The sequence below is a fragment of the Hirundo rustica genome, chromosome 4 (genome assembly GCF_015227805.2).
Source record: "Hirundo rustica isolate bHirRus1 chromosome 4, bHirRus1.pri.v3, whole genome shotgun sequence".
In the NCBI taxonomy this organism is placed as follows: domain Eukaryota; kingdom Metazoa; phylum Chordata; class Aves; order Passeriformes; family Hirundinidae; genus Hirundo; species Hirundo rustica.
This window is the reverse complement of record NC_053453.1, coordinates 5316698-5339333: the sequence shown is the minus strand read 5'-3', so window position 1 is coordinate 5339333 and position 22636 is coordinate 5316698. Positions and strand designations below refer to the sequence as shown.

The 22636-nt window shown below is 40.3% G+C and overlaps 1 protein-coding gene across 15 annotated transcripts in view; it reads right to left on the bottom strand.

Moving 5' to 3' along the window:
* CELF2 (CUGBP Elav-like family member 2) overlaps positions 1-22636 on the bottom strand; it is a 451396-nt gene that overhangs the window by 121086 nt on the left and 307674 nt on the right. For 14 of the 15 annotated variants that reach the window (XM_058420361.1, XM_058420360.1, XM_058420359.1 and 11 more), the window contains one exon: positions 9086-9282. In XM_058420361.1, coding sequence (XP_058276344.1) covers positions 9086-9263 — 178 coding nt within the window. In that variant the 5' untranslated portion in view covers positions 9264-9282. Of the gene's footprint in view, positions 1-9085; positions 9283-9447; positions 9494-22636 lie in introns of those variants that run through there. The other variant, XM_058420364.1, reaches the window with a different exon arrangement.

The window sequence follows — 22636 nt, the reverse complement described above, 5'->3', positions numbered from 1 at the left end:
CTATTCTTTTGAAATATGCTGATGGTTACAGTGCACGATGAAACCTGTGTCTTAAAAAAAGAATAATACTACAACTGGCACAGCACATCCTTTCATAGCATCTGTATCACTGAAGTCTGACACTGAGGATGTTGTGAGTCCTGCCAGACCCAAAACAAGCCCAAATCTGCCCTTCTGCTCCCACAAAAAAAACCCCAAAAAACAAAAACAAAACCCCAAAACCCACCAAACAAACAAACAAACCAACCCCCCCCCCCCCCCAACCCAAACAAACAAAAAACAAACCCAAAACAACCAACAAAAAACCCCAGGGTGATAAGGTCTAGTGCAGGGAAGATGGAAGTAATGAAACAGTAATTAATTTACACTGCTGTACATGCTATATGTATCTGCTTTTAATGCATTTCAAAATTATAAAGAATAGCAGACATCTTTTTCAAGGCTCTCCTGGGGTTTAAATTTCATGCTAAGAACTAGCAAAATTGATGACATATTTATGCTAAAATGTTTTATGTGGTCTTTAGCTTTTTATTGTGACCGTTCATTGTAATATTTATGTCTCTCACATAATCTCAGCAGTGACAGAGAAATTCTTACTGCCTTAGAGTCTCTCCCTTCTATCTTTTAATGAGGAAATCTTCCTGCATTGTGAGTTTTACTTTTAGGCTATTATTTATTTGTGCAAATACGTGCACAGGCACTTGTGACTGATTTTAGTGGGATGAATGGAGCAGAAGATAAAAGCAATAAAACGCTGGTTTTGCAGTGGAAATGAGAGATTTAAAAGCTGCAGTACACCCAAAATCCATGCTCGTAAGGCTGCTTCCCAATTACACTTCATTTTTGACATTACTCAGTTGTCAAATGTTTTCTTCCTTTGAGCTCCTTGCCAAAGTGTGTGAAGATTTCAGACCAGTCCCCACATCCTTTGCAAAATCTCCTCATGTGTTAGGACCAAATGATCTCAATATTACAACTGAACAGAGTAAGAAAGACTACATAACAAGAGAAGAGTTATGTGGTTTGTTTTGAAGCCACTGTCCTTTAACAAAAACGCACATATTTCTCACATATTTTTTTATGTGACGAGCAGATAAATACTGTATGTTTATTCACGTAATAGAAAATTGGAAGAGGAAAGAATTTCAGTGCCACAATGTCATAAAATGGTTGAATCTCATTGATGTGAGCTTTAACATGCAACTAAAGAAACTGGATACCATAAATATCAAACTGACAGTATCTGGCACTTTTATAGATGCATACATTTTAAATGCAGGCAGCAATCTTGAAAATACTTAAAACATGCCTGTGTTTTATGTCTGAGTACTATATCTATTAATTCCTGCGTGCAAGTGTGTGCATGACTTGACTTAGATTTTTCCATGCATTATAGCTTTTTGCCTTTGAGATTATATATTTGAGAAACTGAGGTTTGGCATACTATTCACATTCAACAAAACAATTTGATTAGTTTGTTTGTTTTTGTTGTTTTTTGTTTGTTTGGGTTTTTTTTACTGCAAGTTCAGGCTGTTTTAACTGCCTGCCTACAGGTTTGGTTTTTTCCCCAATGAAGTGATGTCATTACAAACAACAGACTACACATTTATATTTTACGAACATTTGGGACTCTTTTTTAAAGTTATTCTAAAATATTCTGTAACTAAATGGTGGATGATGTGCTGAAGTTGTCAACATTACAGCACACCTGAACTGAAGTTCAAAAATTCATTTTCAGACACCCCTTTACTGAACTTGCCTTTCCCCTAAGTGTTTATCAGACATGAACACTAGAAAGAACCACAATTGGAATATGAGGTCCTGATGTCTTATCATGGCTGGTCTGAACATGGTTTTCTATCTATTTAACTAAAAATATTCATGTAGTTAAAGTTAATGCATTTTTTTTTCATCATAGATGTAATTAATAATGTGCTTATACAGTCTTAGCTTAATTTTTAAAATTCATATGCAGCTGTAAATCATAGTTAAGCTGCTATGAAACTGCAGCCAATGAGCCCCAAAGTGATCTACTTTAATCCCTTGGAGATGTGTTATTTTTATTAACTTCTTACAGCAATACCTAGAGTGCTCATTTCTGGACCAAGCTCCCACTGTGATAAATACCATAAAAATGGGGAGGGAAGAGATGCTTATAAAACAAAAATAGCTTCTTTCTGCTCCAGTCATTCATGCACTGTATACAGGAACTTTAGAAACAAGGCTAAAGGAAGGTTTCTGTGCTGCCTCTATATTTAAATACCACAACAGAAAAATCCTCTACCCAACTCCTCCCACCATCCCCTAGTCTTCCCATTCTGCAGCCACAGCCCCCTGCTCCTTTTATAGGGTCTTCACAAATGTCTTCTGCTATCTTCACACTACTTCTGCTCTCTCTGACTGGGTTGGGTTTGCTGTGATAATCTTGGCTTTCAAAGGGGCTGACTTTCTTGCCATTGTCAGTGAAGGGAGTGTACAGTGAGACTGATTTATGTTGGCAACAGGTTTGCAGTCAAGTACGCAATGGGATGTTATCCTGATCTGCCCCCTCTCTTCAAAGCAATGCAAAAATATCAGGGGGCACCAATCTCAGCCCCTCTTTGTGCTGGACACGGCTAAGCCACTGACAGCTTGGCACCTTGTCCTGTTTATGGGGTGAAACTGCACTTGGACACGGGGAGCACACGTGTCACATTCTGCTCCAGACGCATTGTTTCAAAACACTAAATGGAAGCAAGCAAAAGAAAAGTTTCTTCTGGAACTCTTCTCACTGCTTCTTCTGGAAGCCAACCTCTGCTCTGCAAATGGAGGAAGAAAGTTTGACTTGAGAAGTTGATTTTTTTTTTTTCTGCTGGCCTGCTGTTCCTCAGTCTTAAGTCTATGCTGTGCAGTCCATGGGTTTAATATTAATTGAAAGTGCCTATCTATTCCTGCCTTTGGTATGCACTTCAACATACTGCAGAAACTTCAATTGTATCCCCTTAAAACTTTTTCTTTCCAAACCAAGGTACAGTCCTGTATTCTTCCTCAGCTCTCCCCCTTTTAGCCTTCTTGTAAGTCAATGTTTGAAGCCCTTTACAAGTTAACCTTCACAGACCTTTCACCATGGCTCAACCCTTCCTGACTTCACACAAAATCATGCTGCTCTTCTCTGGACCTCTGCCCTTTTCCATAGAATGCTACTAAATATTGGTAACTGTAGTTTAAGCATGATTTAAAAAATCCTTCTTTAAGTGGTGCAGCATTTCCTTGAAGGCTCTATTCAATGCTTCCATTTACAGCTTCGCATTTTCAGTGCCTTTTTGACCGCACAGATACAAAACATCATCTCAGTCCTTTTATGATACGTGCACTCTTCGAATCCTCTCCCGCTCTCAAATCTTTGAAAAATGCACTCACTCAACACCTATGTTCACTCAAAATAAAATTTACCCTTCTTGCTCACGGTTCATTTTACCTGGCAGAATCTCTTTGTGTTTGATTGTTTTCTCCGCGTTATCAGGTGGCTTCTCCCCCATCTAGTCCCTTCTGCATGATCCAAAAAGTTGGATAACAAGTTGGTGGCTCATTCTGTCAAAGCCATTTACATAGAGAGTGAAAAAGTATTGATCTCCAATAACAGTCCCTGTTGCTCTCCAGTCATCATCCCCTCTCTTCCCCTGGCCCGTAACCTTTCCCCATTCTAATCTGCCCTCGATCATCTACCCAGCTCCTTTCCCCATCTGGAAATGGGCCCCTCTCTGCTTCACCAGCAACTGCACGGATTAGTCTCCTGTGTGACACTCTGTGAAATGCCCCTGGGAAATCAGCTTGATTATATAGATGATTTCACACCTGTCCACTTTCACAGAAACTTCTCAAAAAACTCCATCAGATTTGTTGAGTCAGAATTACCTTTCCTAAAAATCAGCTTACATCTGGAATGTATTCTATAATGCTATTTACAACCCATTTAAAATTATAGATTTAAGATTCCTTAAGGTTTAAATTTAAGTGCCTTACAATCAAAAACTTCAAGTTAAAAACCTCAACTTTATCATTCACTCTTCTTCTCCACTGTATTTGCATTTAATGACAACTGGCTTTTGCCACTCTTTGTTGCGTGAAACTTCTTATAGTGTACAATGAACCTGCTAAAAAATAACATGCAAGGCATTTCTTAACACAGTGCAGGAAAAGATTTCAACTCTGCATAGTAACAAAATATCTGTCAGCCGCCATCACCAAAATTTAGTCTAACACACACATGCACAATGGCTATGGTCACATGTCCTGCCAATTCAACACCAAATGTGCTCATGGTGCAACTCATCTCATCTCAAAAGCTAAACAGTGCTCACGTGGGCCTGTGAGAGAATTCAAAACACAGAATAAGACATGAAGTGTAGAGAAAGCCTGGCTCCTGGAGTGCTGGCTGAAGGGAACTTTTAAAGAGCATCTGAAAGTTTTGGCAACCACAATGTATTGAAACTGCCTGAAGGAGCAATTGGCTGTGTGGTGTCACAGGGACAGTCAAGGAACAAGGAGCAGCTGGTCTCTGCTGCAGGTTAGGACTCTCAGGATGGACAGGTGTAAGAAAGTGAGTGCCACAGCTCTGCTGCTGCGCAGGACTGCCCGAGTTCCCTTTTCTCCTACTGTACCAGGCACTGTGAGGGACCTACTGGAGGAGAGGAATCAACCCCCCTGCCTGCACCAGACGATTTTGGAGGGGCTAAACTGAGGCTGAAATGGTGCTAAAGCAAACCAGGTAACTTCTGCCTCCTATATGCATATCTCTCTCTCTCTCCCTCTGTATGTAAGTATATATACCTCTACTCCTCCTTTCCCACCTGGTCTCTCCCATATGCAGCAGATGAACGCCTCATTATCAGATTCCTCTGCTCGCTTCCCGGTAGACTGAAATTACCATGTTAAATAGGATAATAATAAACACTGGCCCTTAACTACAGCACATCCTTGTTCACTCAGCAGCCTCCCCCTAATCTGATAAAGGGTCTGTAAAAGCAAACACGGAGTCAGCTGTTACACAGGTGCCTCTCCCTGCTTTCTGCAGTGTGATTCCTACGGCAGCACAAAGAGATTCAGGCTCACAAAGCTGGTTTAGGGAACTTGATCCCTACAGGAATTATCAGGTATTGAAGCAGAGGCAAGGTGCCAAAAGGACATAGTGGATCTGGCCCAAGACTCTTCTGCTGCATTTTAAAAGGCAAAACTAGCCCTGTGCCATCTGCTTGCTTCAGCACTTGGACTGCAAAACCAAAGTAGCCAAGGAAATCTTTCCGGCTTAGGAAAACTGTGGGGAGGAAGAGAGATCTTGGTGGCAGTGTATGCTGCCTTCACACAGAGCTTGCCTCATTTGAGGTATTAGAGAAGCTCTTTTTAACAACTACCCTGGAAAAAAGTCATCTATCCACCCAGAATGAATTATAGAAAGGGAGCAAGCTGGACTGGGAACAGAGAAGACTGATCTGACCAGACTTTGAATCCCCTCAGCCCCCAGAAGCCAAAAGTCCCATTTATTTCAGTGATACAGAATTTCCTGCCCAGTTTTTTCTTTTTTGTATTTATTTTAGCTAGTTCTCTGGATTTCTCTCGTTGCAGGAAGAGGAAAAAGCCTTACAAAACATCAGGAGATAAAAATAAAGTCAAATTACTTTGCTGAGCTGTTTCACACATCCAAAAGAAGCAGAGAAATGCAAGCTCTGGAAAGGATGAGGAATTTCCTAGAATGCAGCCATTCCTGAAGGTCCCAATTAATAAAGACAAGCTTCAATTTGCAGTAGTAGCAATATATCTGTGGAATTAAGATGGCTTTCCTCTGGTTTTCCAGAGTGAGGTAAACTTGGCTTTCTACCTGTCTTCCTCCAGCCTCAGCTTTGCAGAGCTGGCAAGCAATACAAAAGAGGAGGAAAGACATGAACTAGGCCGTCTGTCGTTGGAGGGTATGAAAGACAGTCTGAATAACAGCAGGAGAGAGAGAAGCAGCCTATGGTTATTTTTGACAGAATTGGGAGAGACTCAGATCGCAGCTTCATAAACAGTTCATCAGAGAAAAACTCGGTCCAAATTAGAGGAGCCCCTTTGGCCAAGCTCACAGAAATACACAACCCTTGTCTGAGAAGGGAGAAACCTTTCAAAAATCAAAATGCTTTTGTTTAAAGAGCAAAAGCTAACTGCTCCCCCCCATGCGGTATAGTAACACCAACTTGCATTCTTGTCATTGCAACTCATGGCTTGCAACATATGCAGAAAAAAATTTCTGTGTTACAGCAGGCTGTGAATGTTCTGCCTGACACACAGTCCCAGCCATGCAATGAAATGAAAACTGGACTTTTTTCTACCTCATCCAACCACGAGGTTCCTTGATGGACCATTCTACAAAACTGGAGGTGGTGCAAAGGGTCAGCAGGCAGAAAAACGCCTGAAACAACCCAAATCCACCCAGCTCAAATTAAATAAAAATGGTTGCTTTGTGTGGGTATTTACACAGAAGAGGTGCATGGAATTTCATTCCACTTCAGGCATGTGATTCTTGGTGTTGTCCTGTACAGAGCCAGGAGCTGGACTCAGTGATCCTTGTGGGTCCCTTCCAGATCAGGATAGTCTATGATTCTGCGACCTCCAAACAAAAAATGAAAACTCAGTTTCTTTTCTAAATGCCAATTAGATAGTATAGGTGAAGTATTTTTCATGCATTGAGATGAAAAGAAGACTGTAGGATGTTTCTCAGGGCAATTTTTCAGTTTGTTTGTTTCCAGCATTCTTAACAATCTCTCACATAGAATCCTTTGTGCAACTGGTTTAAGAAAATAAAGATCATTCCTAATCAAGAGATATCCGCAAGAAACTCAAGAGGTTTCTAGCAACCTTTCTGGCAGATTCAGCCAGGAGGAAGGATAGAGCCAACAAGGAGATACACTCCTCCAAAGCTTCTGAGGGAAAAGCTGACCACCAGTGGAGCTTGCTGCTGGTGCTAGAGAAAAGTAAGTCTGAAGGTTATTCTGCCTGTCTTCAGGATTAATTTAATTTACTCATTAATTAACACATAATGCCTGAAGTGACAAGTATAATCTCTGCATGGCTGAAAAGAGTCCAAGCAAAAAGTATCCCCAAAACCCAGCCACCTTTCAAACACAATATTGTATATGAGGACTACAAACATTGATAATTAGCCTACAATGATTTGCATGATCTATGCTTCATCCTTATGCCTTCCAGCTGCCTGATGGACAAGTACAGTGATTCCCAGAAATGGGTATCAATGGGTTTCTTCTGTCTAACCACAATATCGTTCTCACTTCATTTACTGCTTAGTGGGAAGGCATTGCTGCAACCCAGGAATCAGCTCCTTCCAAATGAACAAGTCTCCAAGTTCAGCGTTTTAGTGGTTTAAGCTAAGGAGGAGTTTGCTCATCCATAGCGGCCTGGACTGCAGAAAATCCAGCTGTTTGACCTCCTAATGCTCTTCAATCCAGCATTACAAGAAAAAGACATTTGGTGAGGGCTCTGTGCTAACACAATAGGGGGGTACATGCTACAATACATCAGTCCTGGGAAACTGGGGAGGGGGCTGGAAGCAGAATACACTGAAACACTCCAACCAGAAATACCTTCTGCTTCTGAATCACAGAGTCATGGACTGGTTTGGGTTGGAATGGACCTTAAAGAGCAATCTAGTTCCAGTCTTCTTGCCATGGACAGGAACGCTTTTCATTAGAGCAGGCTGTTCACACAACATAGCCTAGAACACTTCCAGGGATGGGGAAGGGGAGAGTGATCTAGTACAGGCACTTGATTAGCAGGAAAGTACAGTGAACTGGACTCCCTCCCTGACACTGGTGTAAGACCAATGCACCAAGGCTTTTAACCAGAAGTGAGAGATGCAAGCAACCCAGAATAAACCACAGTCACTCAAAGCACCCACCTGCTTAAACTGGACAGCAAAAAGAAGGCACTGAGAGGATCCTTTGCCCAGGATCTCCCAGGGCAAGGGAGATATGCTGAGCCTAGGCAGTGCTTTGCCCAAAAGCACAGGAGCACCCCAGCCTGTGCTTTGTGCCTCCCACAATGGCAGCCACCTCTCATCTCCAGCGAGGGCTGTTTTGCACTGTGAACTGGGCTGTGAGCCCACAAAATCATTCTGTGATACTCTCCATAGCATGTGTGCTCTGAAGGTTTTTTAGAGTCAGTGGCAGGAGCGCAGTAAGAAGGAATAAGGTCTAGCAACCTTACAGCCAGGCACACACAAACATCCAGTTCTGCCTTCTGAGCTACGCTAATTATGTTTAACGCTCTCATGTACCAAACTTGAATGAAAATATACAGCTAGGTAGGGAGCAAAATGCATTCTGTGAAATAAAATGCTCACTTTCAGTTTATGTAAAGCACGTGCCACACTTAAACTGCTATAATACACAAAACTCTCACATGCCTAAATAAGCACAGATATACGTAGTGAAAGGAAGGAATATAGTTAGGGACAAATACTTTACATGTGCATAGAAAAAATGCAAGAAGGAAAACCAACCCTTGCATTTAGAAAAATATAAGTGCCAAAAACCAATCCTTTAACATGACTGCAGGAAAAAATATCAGATTTTGTAAAAAGGGCAGGGTGATTACTCGTAATTTTTATTGCTGCTGGAGCAATGATGTGGCAAGAACCCACCACTATCATTTTTCCCTTCTGTATCCTTAAAATAATTCCCACCTGGGGTGCAAAGAGAGAAAACTAAAGGAAATAGAAAATTATATTTTTCATGAGCTAATCCTGGGAAGCAGCTGATCAGGTTTCCACATTTTTGGCAATGATAATTTAAACAAGAAGAGCGGTATTTTCTTATTTTTTGCACAGTTGGAATGCATGCTTCCAGATAAAAGACAATTAAACTTCAGTTTCAGAAGAGGAGGAAGGCAGTATCTGACAGGATTCAGGAGTCCTCTCCTCTTAAGACTGCTGCATAGCTCAACACAGCATACTACAAAACAGAGAGCCCAGATGAAAACCTCTTTGGAAATGCTGAAGGCAAGCAAGATCATCAGGAAAACAAGCAAGCTGAAAGCAAAGAGAGTGTAACTACCGTACCTTTACTTTGGGGAGGGTTCTGACTTCTGTCTCGGAGAACATTAATCTGGTAGACAGCTCCATAAGGCTCAAAAAGTTCTTTTAATTCTTTTTCTGACCACGAACGGGGAATCTGTCCAACAAACATCTTAATGGCATCTGGGTCTGGTTGGTCTGAATGATCCAAAGCTCCATTCATCTTGTTAGCTGTGCCGTTACTAGAAAGTGGAAAAGGAGATTAAAAAGAGAAGACAAGTTAGGAGACTATGCAGTTTTCATGTACACTAGATGCAGAAGATGATGTCAATTGGCACAAAGCAGAAAAAAAAATCAGTATTTAATTAATAGCATAAGTATTACGAACAAAAAAACAATGCTATTACATTTTTCATTGAGTCTGGTTTTCTCTGCAGGCTGCTGCTTAATGTCATTATATAAGATGAGAGCGGCACAACACAACCTGGGACTTCTGCATTTTAAAGTAGAAGATAGTGGCAAATAAGTGCAGATTTCTCTCCATGGCTGTTGTAAACAGAACTGCAGTGAATTCTCACTGAACTGGCTACTGGCAGAAACAAGGCAGTGCGTGTGTCTATGTGTGTGTGTGTTTTGTAATAAAGTCACATGAAAGGAGTATGAAACACTTGGCAATCTGTCAGATGACTAATGCAAGATGCCAGCGATGAATCTGCAGATTGTGTGAAGCATCCATGTGTGCATCAAATTAGTATGATATTGCCTAGAATGGAAAACACTCCAGCTATGTGGCTGGTTGCTGCCGATTAGTTGCCTACGCTCTTTAAAAGGGAAAAGCAGTCTGGAGAGACCCAGTTTAAAGCACATTGTTTATTGCTACCATTAAAAAAAAAAAAAAAAAAAGCCCAATTCAAAAAGAGACAGCAGTGGAAAAACTGCTTACTTTGTTGTGGAAATTAAAATGCTGCTTCAAAAAGTTTTCTTCCCCTGCAAAAGGAGATCAGATTTTTGAACACTTTCACTCCCTGTAAATTCTTAGCCTATCTGATCTCCAGATGTACATCCTGCATCCGAGTTCAAAACAACCACACTTTTGCAGGGAAAAAGAACTTCGGAACAACAACAAAAAAATCTGATCTGAGAGACAAATGACAGATCACGGTTTAGGAGGATTCATACTCTTACACCCCCCAAAAAATTATTTTAAATATCGAACAAAAGTACATAACTCCGTCCCCCTCCTCCCCCTTGCATTATTGATCATTAAGGACAGTAGTTTCAACTAATTACTTGGCTAGAAATTCCAAAAGTGCAAAAGTGCTGATGATTATTGGATGTTCCAGTTTCAAGAAAGAACACTAATGATGCATGAATTTTCAAGCATCCCCCCATCTTTCCACCAGGGAGAGGGGGCAAATGGCTTGTATGCAGCAATGTCAGAAGCTGATCTTGGCAGAATTCAGGCATTTCAGAGCCACCTGCCACTTTCAAAAAACTTGGCTTTAATTAGAATCTCTCCTTTTGATGATTGTTCAGGAGTGAATGCCCACCGGAGGACTTGGAAGAGCTCTGAATCCGCACAACCAGATGAAAATCATATTTTACATGTGAAAAAAAAAAAAAAATCTAAGAGTGGTGAGAGGATAACAACCCTGTGCAATTCCCCCGTCTCCCAGCTATAACCTGTGTGAAGACAAATTATTTAGTTTCATGTGTTTCATCTCCTCGAAAACATAATTCACATTAATATGCCTGTATTAACTTTAGCACTTTTCCCTGCTTACAGGCAGGAAGGAGAAAGTTATATTAAAGGCACATTTTACACCACCAGCAAGAAGTTTGATCATCCCTTGTGAAGTGCTTTCAACACGGATCAGCAGACAACAGCATTTATCACACTCATAAATGGATAAAATTCCTGTCTATCCTAGCAGGAATCTTGCCTGAGTAAGAGACTCTAAGATTTGGTCCAAATTTTTACATTACATTTCATATACAAATATCTTGTCCTACAAATGCTCTTCGTCTTGAATAAGTTTTACAGGTCACAAGTTCACCTGCAGAAATTGTGACTTCTCCAGGCCTTAGAAACTGCATTTCCATACAAAGACAACACTTAAGCCACACCAAGCCAACCATCCAAACAACCACCCCCTTAAAATTGCTTAGAAACAGAAAAACCATGACTGACTTGAGTGATACTTCATGGGAATAACTTTCAAGATTTTCATGGAGCAGTAGGCACCTACATGACACTTAAACCTCTTGAAAATCACTCCATTATTTCTTTTCAATTCCTATTCCTTTACGTAAAACCCAGCTTGTCAAACAACCTCCCTAGTAGGGAGGTTGAAAAATCCCTGACCCATTGCTTAAAATAACTGAGGAAAACACTTATATGCTATTTTGAAAGAAAAGGTAGAAGTTTAGTTAAGCTCCCAGCTCTGCCCTGGGCTTGGTCAACTATTTTCTTCCATAAATTGGCTTGACTTTTCACTTCATTTATTCTCTGTGTTGTTTGTATTGAGTTCAGTTTTAAATTATGCCCTTCATCTGTTCTCTCTGTTGGATCCCTTCTTTAAGAAATCCATATATAATTGCTGCTTCAGCCCAAAATTAACAGCTAGGGTCATGTTTAATAAAAATAACAAGTTTATTCCTTTGCTTTTTCCTTTACCAAAACCACCTTTACCACCAAGAGCCCCACAATTTCCATTGCTAATCAGCCAATTTTTTAGGAAACCACAAAGCCAAACACTTATACCTGTTTTCTCAGGTTAATGGCCCTATTAGCATCAAGTCCTTTCTTTGAGCTAAAGGTTTAGGCACAGGCCAAGCTTTCTTCTAATTGCACAAAATGCTTAAGCCCTTTTTTTATTTTGTTGGGACCGAAGTTGAATTACATTTATCATATTCTTTAAGTGCTTTATTGGCTGAAGATGGTTAAAAGCTCTGACTCAAGGCATAGGTACCATACACTATGAAGCAAAGCTCCAGGGGACAGGTTTTGTCACTCACTGCCTGCATTAACTTGAGTACATCATTAAAATTTCTCCAGACTAAATTCCGCCATCCATTGACAGCTCTGTCAATCCACTAACTCCTGCAGAGTTAGGGAAAAACTAAGCATAATTTAGGCTTTTCTTTAAAATACTTTTCTACCACAAGGTAGGGACTTGACTGAGCTGCCAACATTTTGGCGGTTTGACAGACAAGTTCAGGCCACAGAGAGGGCACTCGTTTCTACAAACACTGCTGGGCTCCTTCCTAAACTGCACCTCACTGATTTCAGCGCAAACTAAGGCTCTCAGACACCTCAGAGGGGGAATCCAAGTCTCACTGTGGGGATTTTGAGGAGCTCATGAACACTGTTCTATCAATGACACTTGCAGTAGTATCCTCACCCAGCTTTAGCAGCTGGTGTAGGACTAGAGCCAAGGCAGACAAAATGAACAAGTGAATAAAACAGCAGAGAGATAACAATGGGGAAAAGACACCTATTTTATAGATTCTATGGATCTGATCCCTGCAGTGCACTTGAAGGCTCCACTGAGGAACAAAATTATACATCACACCTGCCTGATGGTTCAGTTGTCACAGAGCTCGTGGGGTCCAAAATCCAGCCAAATATGCTTGATCCTTTGCAAATGATGTCTTCTAAAGATGAGTTCCCCTATCTTCTCCCAGCTTTCATCTTCACCCAACGGACATTACTGCTCTGCACTAAGGCCTCTCGGCTGCTAACAGCTGTAGGGTTTTTACTAATTTCTCTTTGCCGACACAGTGGCTCTCAGAGGAAGTGGCTTCTTCCTTCCCCCATCTCCCCTTCTCCTGTCCCCAAGAAGTAACAAGACAAAAGATAAACTACATGTAAAACTTTCCAGAAGGAAGCAAAGCAACCCTTGTGAAAGCTTAGGACTTTCTTGAAAGCACAAGTGTACAGAGATAGCTGTGTCCAGGGGATACTAATGAGAATGGAATCCCCTGGCACTTACTGTCAGTACCCAAATGATGACATACATTTAAAAAAAAAAAAGGAAAAAAGAAAGAAAGAAAGAAAAAAAAAAATAGATTATGCGGCTTGCTGGCTCTACGCTGTAGCAATCCTTCCCTCCATGGCCAATTTAGCCCATTGGACTCAGGGGTGACCCAGCACATCATCTTCACTGACAAGGTGTCATCTGTATCATAGAGAGCAGCCTGAGGGCAGAGATTAAGACACTGAGTCGCTGGCTGCTTGTGGTTGCTGCCAGAGCATCCTCTCTCTCAATTTGTGCCAATTTTTCTTCTAATAACCTAACTACCATTCCATCATTTCAGCAAGCTGACAGGGCCACTCTTGAGGAGCTAGAGATTGTTTTAATATCCCGGCTGCTTCAGCAGGAGCACCGGAAAAACCTAGTAGATGCCCTCTCGCTCTCCCATTCATATCTTTAATTACTGCAGGACAGCTAAAAGTGAATTGCCCACTCAGGACAGAGAGGTAGCCTTCAGAAACAACGTCTGAATCAAAACAGACTCTCCTAAATTCATCACTGTTAAGAGCTTTGGCACTAATCCACGTTCATTTCCATTAATGATCCCAGTGTCAAGTCAGGTGCTGAAAAACAGCTGTTAACCGGTACCAAACGGACTTACATGAGACCTGTTTGTAAAATCCGGTTTTACCCTACCCAGAACCTTCATACTGTTCTTTTTTGGTTAATTTATATTGCAACCCTCACCCTATTACTGTGGTTTTGCCATTTTGCTGGGGATTTGCCTTTTTCATGTTCTGTGGAGATATTTGAATTCCCTCTAGGAGCCAACAGAACAAGAACATGATAACAGACGAGTTCCAAGTGTAATGACAACTAAATCCAACCCAGTGCAGAGGTATTTACAGGCACCAAGATTTTACAGTAATAAAGCATTTACATCTGAGCTGTGGCATCACTGCCAGGATACCACACAAACTGACAAAAGGGACAACACCCGTTTGAAGGCTTCTGACTGCTGTCAAGAGAGACAGCCAAGCATCACCTTATTGTACTCCAAAGATCATAACTGCTGGTTTATGAGCAAATTTTATCTGGAAGGACCCAAAAGGCCTCTGTAAACTCATTGTTTAGAGAGGAATGACTTCATTGTAAGGTGACAGACGGCAGCTGTTTAATGACATGGAGCATTATCACACAAGAATTTCAGCCAGGAAGGGTAGAACAATACCGTACCCAATTGAAGACTGCAGGGGGCTGCAATTTATAGACACAGAAGGTAATTACCTACATTGGATTTTGGCCAGCAAAATAAGGGCCAGAACCTCTGACAAGCAGAAAAAGAAGCTGTGCAACATTTTTAAGCTGTAAATGACCAGGTCTCTGTGTTTTGGGGGAAAAAACATCATCTGCAGATGCCTTCTGGCCCATCAGCTTTTTTGCAGCACACTTGCTCAAAAGCAGCTCAAAGGAAAGATGATGTTTCAAAAATCATTAACTGCTTCTGCTGCAGCGTGTTGTAGTTTTTTGGCAGAACTATTAGACTCTAATAACACTTATAATTATTATTAAGTAACGCATATCCTAAACAGAAATTGCTAAATGACCCTGACATCATGCCCAATGAAAAAAAAGAACTCATATGGCAGGATATTCAGTCCTACATAGGCAGTAAAGTCTACAAAATAATTATCTCCAAGCTTCCCTGCACCCATCAGCAGGGCTAACAACTGAGCAGCTGTAAGACTTGCAATCCATCTTACAGCCCCATAAAGACTTTAACAAAGAGATGAGCAATTCTTCATCCACCCAGCAGAGAGCAACCACACTTGCACTCTCACACACACATGAAATACACGAAAATCCTGATGGCTTTTAATACCTGACACACAATGCTCAGATTTCATTCTTCTCAGCAGCTAATAAAACTCAAGTGCTTGTGTAAGCACTCAGTGGTAAATGCAAAGATGTTTTTCCTTGTGTTGCCTCCACATTGGCAGAAATCATCTCTAAAAGTGTAATTTTTCTTAAAACAATGAGTTACTTTCTACTGCCCTGACAATTTAAAACCCACCATTTTTCTGGGGAAATCAGAGATTTTTTGTAGCTCAGCTTTAGGAACTCTCTCCATGTAGTAGATTATAAAAACCATAGCAAACCACTGTTAGCACAGGGAATACTTGTTTCCTGATTAATTCCAAATTTAGTACATGTAACCACTTTAATGCCTCAGTTGCAAATTTTAGGTAAGGTAAGAAGGTATTTTACCCAGAGGAAAAAGAATTTGAAAATATAGGGGGAAAAAAATTTCCTACCTTGAAAATGTTTTGATGGATAATAAATTTGGGCTGAGAGAAGGAGCAGCAGAGGAAGTTGTCTTTCAAGCAGATAGGTCAGACTGCATGATACTAAGGGCAATATGAATTGGAAAAAGTACCAAACAAAATACAGACTAGAAAAACATCAGAAGAGAACTGATCCCACCTCAGATAAAACATGTTATTTCTTAGAGGTATCAATGCAAGTTCCTCACCAGTATCGCAGAAAGAAATCAAGGATACAAAAGGAAATCTTGGTAAGAGCTCCATTAAAATGCAGTTCCCTTTTCAGCTGGAGGTGCACATAAAGCACATACACTCCTTTGTGCTTTAAGGCTTCTCACCTTCCTAAACTCAGAGTTCTGCTCTCCGAAGTTAAATATTCACCTCCAGAGGGGGTGGCTCTTCAGGTGTTCAGCCTCTGCATTCCTGCACCACTTCTATTAAAAACTTCTATTAAAAACCGGTTTGATTTAAACCCTGGATACTCTTTGTGTACATGTTTAAACCTAGCAAAAGATGTTATTCTAATGTCGTGCTGCTGGTAATGCTTCCTGGAATCACAGAGCCAAGCAACTAACTTTGCAAAAGCTTTATACATCTGCTAGATCACACCTTCAAAAAACTCCCTTACCTGCAAACACATCTTAAAAAAAAAATCCTATATGTTTCAAAAGATCCAAACTTTTACTGCTGCTTTATGGACCTCTTTTTAAATTTTTTATTAAGCAAATTATTTTTAGAACATGCAGTAGTGCTTAATGATGTGCATGCGCTATGTGAGTGGAGCAACTCATAGAAGTTAAAATACGTGTAAACAAGAGTGAACAAGTGCAGAAGAGAAAGCCAGCAGGGAGGAGAAGATGTCTGGGTTTTTTAGAGTCATCTATTTTGGAAATCAATTAAATATCACTGCTGGTTCATCTAATAGCAGAAGCAAAAAATTAAACACACCATCTATACAAGTCTGAACTGGGCAGCATATTTTTGTTTATGCTGATAAAATTTACAGTGGCTCACTTGCAGTATCTTCAAAGATTTGCTTACAGTGGCCTATAGATTTTTCTCAACTGAAACTAGCAGAAGCTCCACAGCCAGTGACAGATGCCTGCCCTTCAATGGCTGAAGAAAGTCAAAGCCACCCCACCCCAACTGCTTTGAATTCATTTCCTCTCTTATTAAGTACAGACAAGAATCACAAATTTCTGGGATACATGATAAGAATGACTGAAAACAAGTACTTGAAGATATAACTAAGAGTCTATGTAAACCCTTGTTCTTCCAGGCTGCTGCAGGCTTTCGGATATAATTCGTTCAAGGTTTGATGAGGTCTGCTAAACAATAATGTTCTGCAACATAAAGCTTAGGTTAGGCAACCACCCAATAATTCTTTTTTGCTTTCTGGGCAGAATTTGTTCTCTAAATTAAATGCTTAAACAAGATTGGGACTGTTTTCATCAGGAGTAAGGTAGGTTCTTTTCTAAGAGTCCCATGAGAGTCAAGACAGAGAATCACAGAATGGTTTGGGTAGGAAGGGACCTTAAAGGCCATCCATTACAACTCACCTGCCATGAGCAGGGGAGTCTTTAACTAGACCAGGCTGCTCTAAGCCCCATCCTTGTCTTGAACACTTTCAGGGATGGGGCAGACAAAGCCACATCGGGTAACCTGTGCCAGTGCCTCAACACTCTCACAATAAAGGACTCGTTCCTCATATCTAACTAAACCCGCCCTCTTCCAGCTTAAGGCCATTCACCCTCATTCTACGTCCCATAAAAAGTTCAACAAATATTAAATCACGACTTTTAAATATCTGTTTTCTGTTGACTAATTCCCAGATGGGCACCGGCACATCTTGTTTTGACCTGGGATGTTAAGCAATAACAAAGGCTTCTAAATTATAATTTTTCTGTGTCTAAACTAATCTGTTATGACAACTATGACAACTTACTGCTCCACTCTTCTTGTGCTCCTCAACAACCTTTTTGCTAGTAATGTCTTTGGGGCATTAATATCTGTGCTCTGTCTAAAAGGGACTGTAGTTGAAAAGGGCTTTTTTCTCTCTACATCACTGTAAGCTGGACAGTAACATGAGAGAGAGCGTGTGTGCCTGAACAATTACATTATAATTTTGGAGCACAGATTAATGCACTTTTTCACTTGAAGTTGAACCTGGAGTAGCTGACTGCTCAGTATTAATGGTGTGGATTATTAATGCCTTGCTGATTACACACATTTGCTATTAAGCACACTACTTCTTTCTGTATGGCAGGAAATGTTTATCAGTATTATTTTTTTTAAAAAGCACAATGGTATTTGATTACACCCAAATGCTTATGTATTTGTGACATGTCAACAACTGGATTAGAATAGTACCAGACTTTAAAATTCAGGACATGTAGGACCATCTGTTTTTTTGTCAACAACCTCAGTCTCTCTCTCCCCATTCCAAACACTTACTGCTCCAAATTTACAAAGTTGTTACTCCAAAAAACCTCAAAGACAGCAATGAAGGCTTCAAAATTTTTTTCTTTTACTTGGTAATTACTGACATGACTATTTCAGCAAGTTTTGTAGCCACGCTGGCAATTATCTGCAATTTCTTATGAGGTTTGCAAGGTCTTATTCAGTTTACAGCAAACTCTGTCGTAGAATTGAGATGGAAGACATGGGAAAGGTGTTCTCCATATACTTATTTTGAAATGCAACTATTTCTGTGTGCTAAAATTGACTGATAATTTAAAGAAGTAATTTACAGTCCAGTGTTTTTCAAGATTGCCACCTACATGTGTATGTATACACATGCTCAGGCTTGGTCCCAGCTGAACTCCACAAAGTGCAGGGAATCATTTTCAAAGGCCCAAAAGCCATGTTCAAAGAGAAGGAGGCCAAGAGCTCATGCCTGACATGGCTGCTTTGCCTAAATAGCTTCCTTAAAAAGAGAACGGGAGATCACAGCCCTGCTCGTTTTAAGAGTGTAACCAATTTTGTTTAGCCACTTTTGGTTAGACATCAAATAGACCGTTAGAGGAAGCTGTGACATTCAATTTTCTTACTTAAAACAAAAAATCCTATCAAGCTCAGCCATGCTCTGCCCTTCAACAAATCTGAATATAAGAGAAGATCATTGTCCAAAGTGTGATGAAATTGTGATTTCAACAAGTTGAGCATCATCATAGCAAAATCCCCCTCAGCTGATTCCTTTTTTTAAACCATTTCTTCATTTTTTTGACACCACATCTGGCATATAGATTACAGATGATCATTTGTTTATATATCTGTCTAAATGCCTTTTCCAAACACAGCCAGATGGAGCCTTTCAAAATCAAATTAATTTCAGATTAATTCACTCTGGACCCACTCCAGTTTCATGACTCTTTGCTTTGAGGCACCATCTAAATTGATTTAGAGTCACGAACTTAAGAGAGCTCAAGTCCTTAGGACAGAAAAAAAGAGATCCTTCTTGCATACCGAAAGAGTCAGCAAATCAAAAGAGTCCATGATCCTAAGTTTTGGCTCCTAAAAAAACCCTCCACCAAATCAACGTAAGAATGCCTTAGTTTACACAGTGCCAAATTCCTATATGAAAATTTCCTTCCAGAAAAATAATTTTAGAATTCACGTCTTCAATGCCTCCCTTGCTGAGCCCAATAAAATTTATTGCTCTAATTAAAAAGCAAAATAAAAAAAAGTGTTGCGCTAAACCTTGCAATAAGCAGTAGTCATGGAAAGATAGGAGACAGGTAATAAAAATCTCCACTGCAAGGGATTTATCTAAGGAACTATAAACAAATGTAGCCTGCAAACACTGTGGGCTTGCATACTGTCAATCCTCTGTGGATGCCTTTATTATCTCACTTGTTTCAATTGCAATTTGGGTTTCCATGGAGATGTAACAGTCAACTCTGGAAAATTATAAGATAAATGTCAGGCAGTGATAACAGTGTTAATGAAGCTTCATTGACAAGCAGAACTATGCTTCAAATAATAGGCATATTTCTATTAGCATATGTATAACCTGTCCAGAAAAAGAGAGAAAAAAATTCTCAACAACAGGGAAAGACAATATTAAAAAAATTAAAAGGAAATTGTGTATATGGATGATCAAGACATACAATGGAACATCGCATCTATGTGAAAGGATGAATCCCTAACAAACAGAAGAGATGTGGATTCAAAATTTAATTTCCCGATTCCTCTTGAAATTTTTGCACTTAGCTACCAGGCTGAAAAGGCACTTTGCTGACACACGCAGACACACTCCTGCATGGTGTGACTCCTGTTTCCTCACAGTGCAGGGTTGGAAGGATCTGCTCCACCAGGCACTTTGAAGCTGCGATTTCATAATGCGCAACTACAGCTGCAGTGGGCTGTGAGAAAGATGCCGACCTCAGTGGAAACACGAATAGCGCACACACCAGCACGGCCTCCAGAGCTCTCGGCTGTCGTTCGTGCTCAGACCGGGGTGGCTGCTCCACCACATCTCGACACACTATTAATTTAACATGATACCGGTGGAGCAACAGCCGTGAGCACTTCAGATGACAGCATGGTGTGGTCTTGACATGCTTCTGTGTTAACCAAGCCTGCGAAAGCTAGAGAAGCTGCCAGTCATCTGTGAAGGCTACAGCCAACTTTTTTCTTCCCACAGATGGAACGGTTTTGGTGAACTAGAGGTCAAAGAGGTGACAAAGCGGATTTCTGCAGAACAGAGGGAAATGAAGCTCATCCTGTTTTATTTCAATGAGTCAAGGTCTTCATTTGGCCAGGATGGACTTCCACCCTGCCAGGCGAAGGGAAGAGAGTTTGGCTATACCTGTACTTGAAGGGTTCATTTTGGCAGCTTATCAGAAGCCGGGAGTAGGGCAGGAATGGGGCAATCCTGCCCCAAAGAACCACGTCAAAATTTTTGTAGGTGGATAAAATAAGCTAAAATATTCACTGCCTATTTGTGAGGAAACATTGCCTCTGTTGGGACAACCAAGAGGTGCTAGATGTTGGTCCTATCTCTTCTCATCCCACTATCTGACCTTGGGAATTTTAGTCCCTTGCTTGGCTGTGTAATTCTTTCAGGTAGTGTCAATCCTCCCATCTCCTCCTCTGTCTTTGAAAACAAGGTTCTGGTATTAGAAGAGTGTTACAAGGGCTGCAGATTAAATGATGAAAAGGAAAATCAGGATGAGGCTTGGTTCAGCAGCAGAGGAAGGTGAAATATTAAACATAAAAGCAAATGAAGAAAGAATTTATCCCTCCAAAGGCTTGATGTTAAAACATGTGGGCAGGGACAGCTTCAGGAATTGTGGGGAAATTCTCAAATGATACTGGGAGGTATAATTTTATGAAACAGTAGCTCAACCAAACATCTGCATGCAGGACAGGAAACAAGCTGACTTTGCCATTTCAATGAAAAATATAGCTGGGGAGTAGGGTTGGGGGCAGAGTTTTCTTTTCCCCCTCCTCTCCTCAAAACACCTCTGTTCCTCCTATCTTGTCAAAATTCTGTTTGTTTAGTAAGGTAAACATGAATGTTGTCTGGAAAACACTTCCCAGTTCTCCAGGGAGAAGTCCAGACAGGTTTTAAGGGGCAGAAAAGGGAGCTGAAAAAGTGCCCAGTCTCTCTGCAGAGCAGACCTCAGCTCTGATCATATTGCTGGACAACAACAAAATCAATAGAGGGTTTTTTCCTAAGTTGTATTACAAGGAAGCTTAAAAAAAATCCAAAAGTTTCTCTTTTTCTGATTCTTTTCTAACTGCTCCTCAATAGAACAAAGGAGAAAAATCTAAGTACCTCATTAGATTTCTACTAAAATGCCAATAGTCAGAAAGTGATTTTCCTCAGTGAGTTTTCCGCATACTTATAACTCACTCTAGTGCTTTTTGGGGGAGGGGGAAAACCTCTCAAACCTAATATTCGTGGTAGTTCTGCCAGCTTTGTAGATGACAGAATAATGAGTAAACCTTGAGTATGGCTTCAACTTCAGATGGGCAAGACATAAACACTCAAGTCAGGGTTAAATGGTGGCAGAACCAGGCCCCACCAGACATGTAACCATGATTTGTAGATTAAAGAAAAGAAACTGGATGTGAAGGCAGAATACTGAGCAATTTTTTAAATTAAAAAAACCCCACGTGTGCTGTGTGGAACACATTGTCCACACTGCAAAACAGACCAAGTTGTCTTAATTTCTCACTTATTGAAATCTCAAAATTCCATTGCAATGTGTTTTCTAGCATCTTCAAAGGATTAGTTTTCCTTTGTATTTTGGATTACCAACAGTTTTACTTTTATGTCCAAAGAGAGACCGGCTATACAAAAGGTCAGTAGTAGCACTGGCAGACAAGTAATCAACAACAATTCTGAGTTTTTAAACTAAACCCTCATTATATTTTAAGATTTTACTTAGTCCCTTATTTTTTTCTCTATTGCAAATAAGATATTTCGTTCTGTCAGTTGTGCTGTTCTTTTGAAGCTCACAAGAAAATAAACAACTACACATAATTAGGGAAGGAGGAATTCGCCCTTTAAAAGCATCATTCAAAGAAACAAAATGAGAAAAACTGGTTTAAATTTTCCTAATAACCATACCCTGAAAAATCCGAAGAAAAATATGCCCTAGCATACGCACATGCACACACACTTCCCAAATCATATGGCAGTCATTTATGGGAACTTCAAAGATCTTTTAATTGTGAGTTTGAAGGACACTCTGCCAATGCAGCATTGGGAAAAACAAAAGAGGGGTGCCATTCAGAACTCTTTTGCCAAATGGAAAGGAAAATACAGCTTGAAAAGTTACCAAAACCCCATGTTTTTAAGGTCATCATAAATAATTGCAGTAGGAAAAATTTTAAATGAAGAGATAACTTCTAAACTGTACTTTTGGACAAAATCTTATCCTAGTGGGTATTTATTTGCTCTGGAAGTTTAATTCACAAGCATAAATTAATCCAGGTCTTAGGGACTTGCTGACACTTTACAGAAGAAATGGGCAAAAAACCAGGAATACCATCCACATAATTTTGACCACCACATAATTTACAAAGACTCTTAACTCCAATACCCTTGTGCAAGAGAAAAGGTAGTTAAACAGTCGTGGATATATTTTTAAGCTCCCTGTAACATACTTGACCTGTGGAAATTTGGCCAGCTTAGGTTTGGCTGGCTGTCAGCAGCAGTGTGAAACACAGTGTGATTTATAGAAATCTCTGTCATCACACCACAGGGTTAATTTCTTTCCTTCTTTTTTCTCTTTCCCTCCTGCCCCTGAAAGTGGAAAACTCCTATTTATGATGACAAGTCT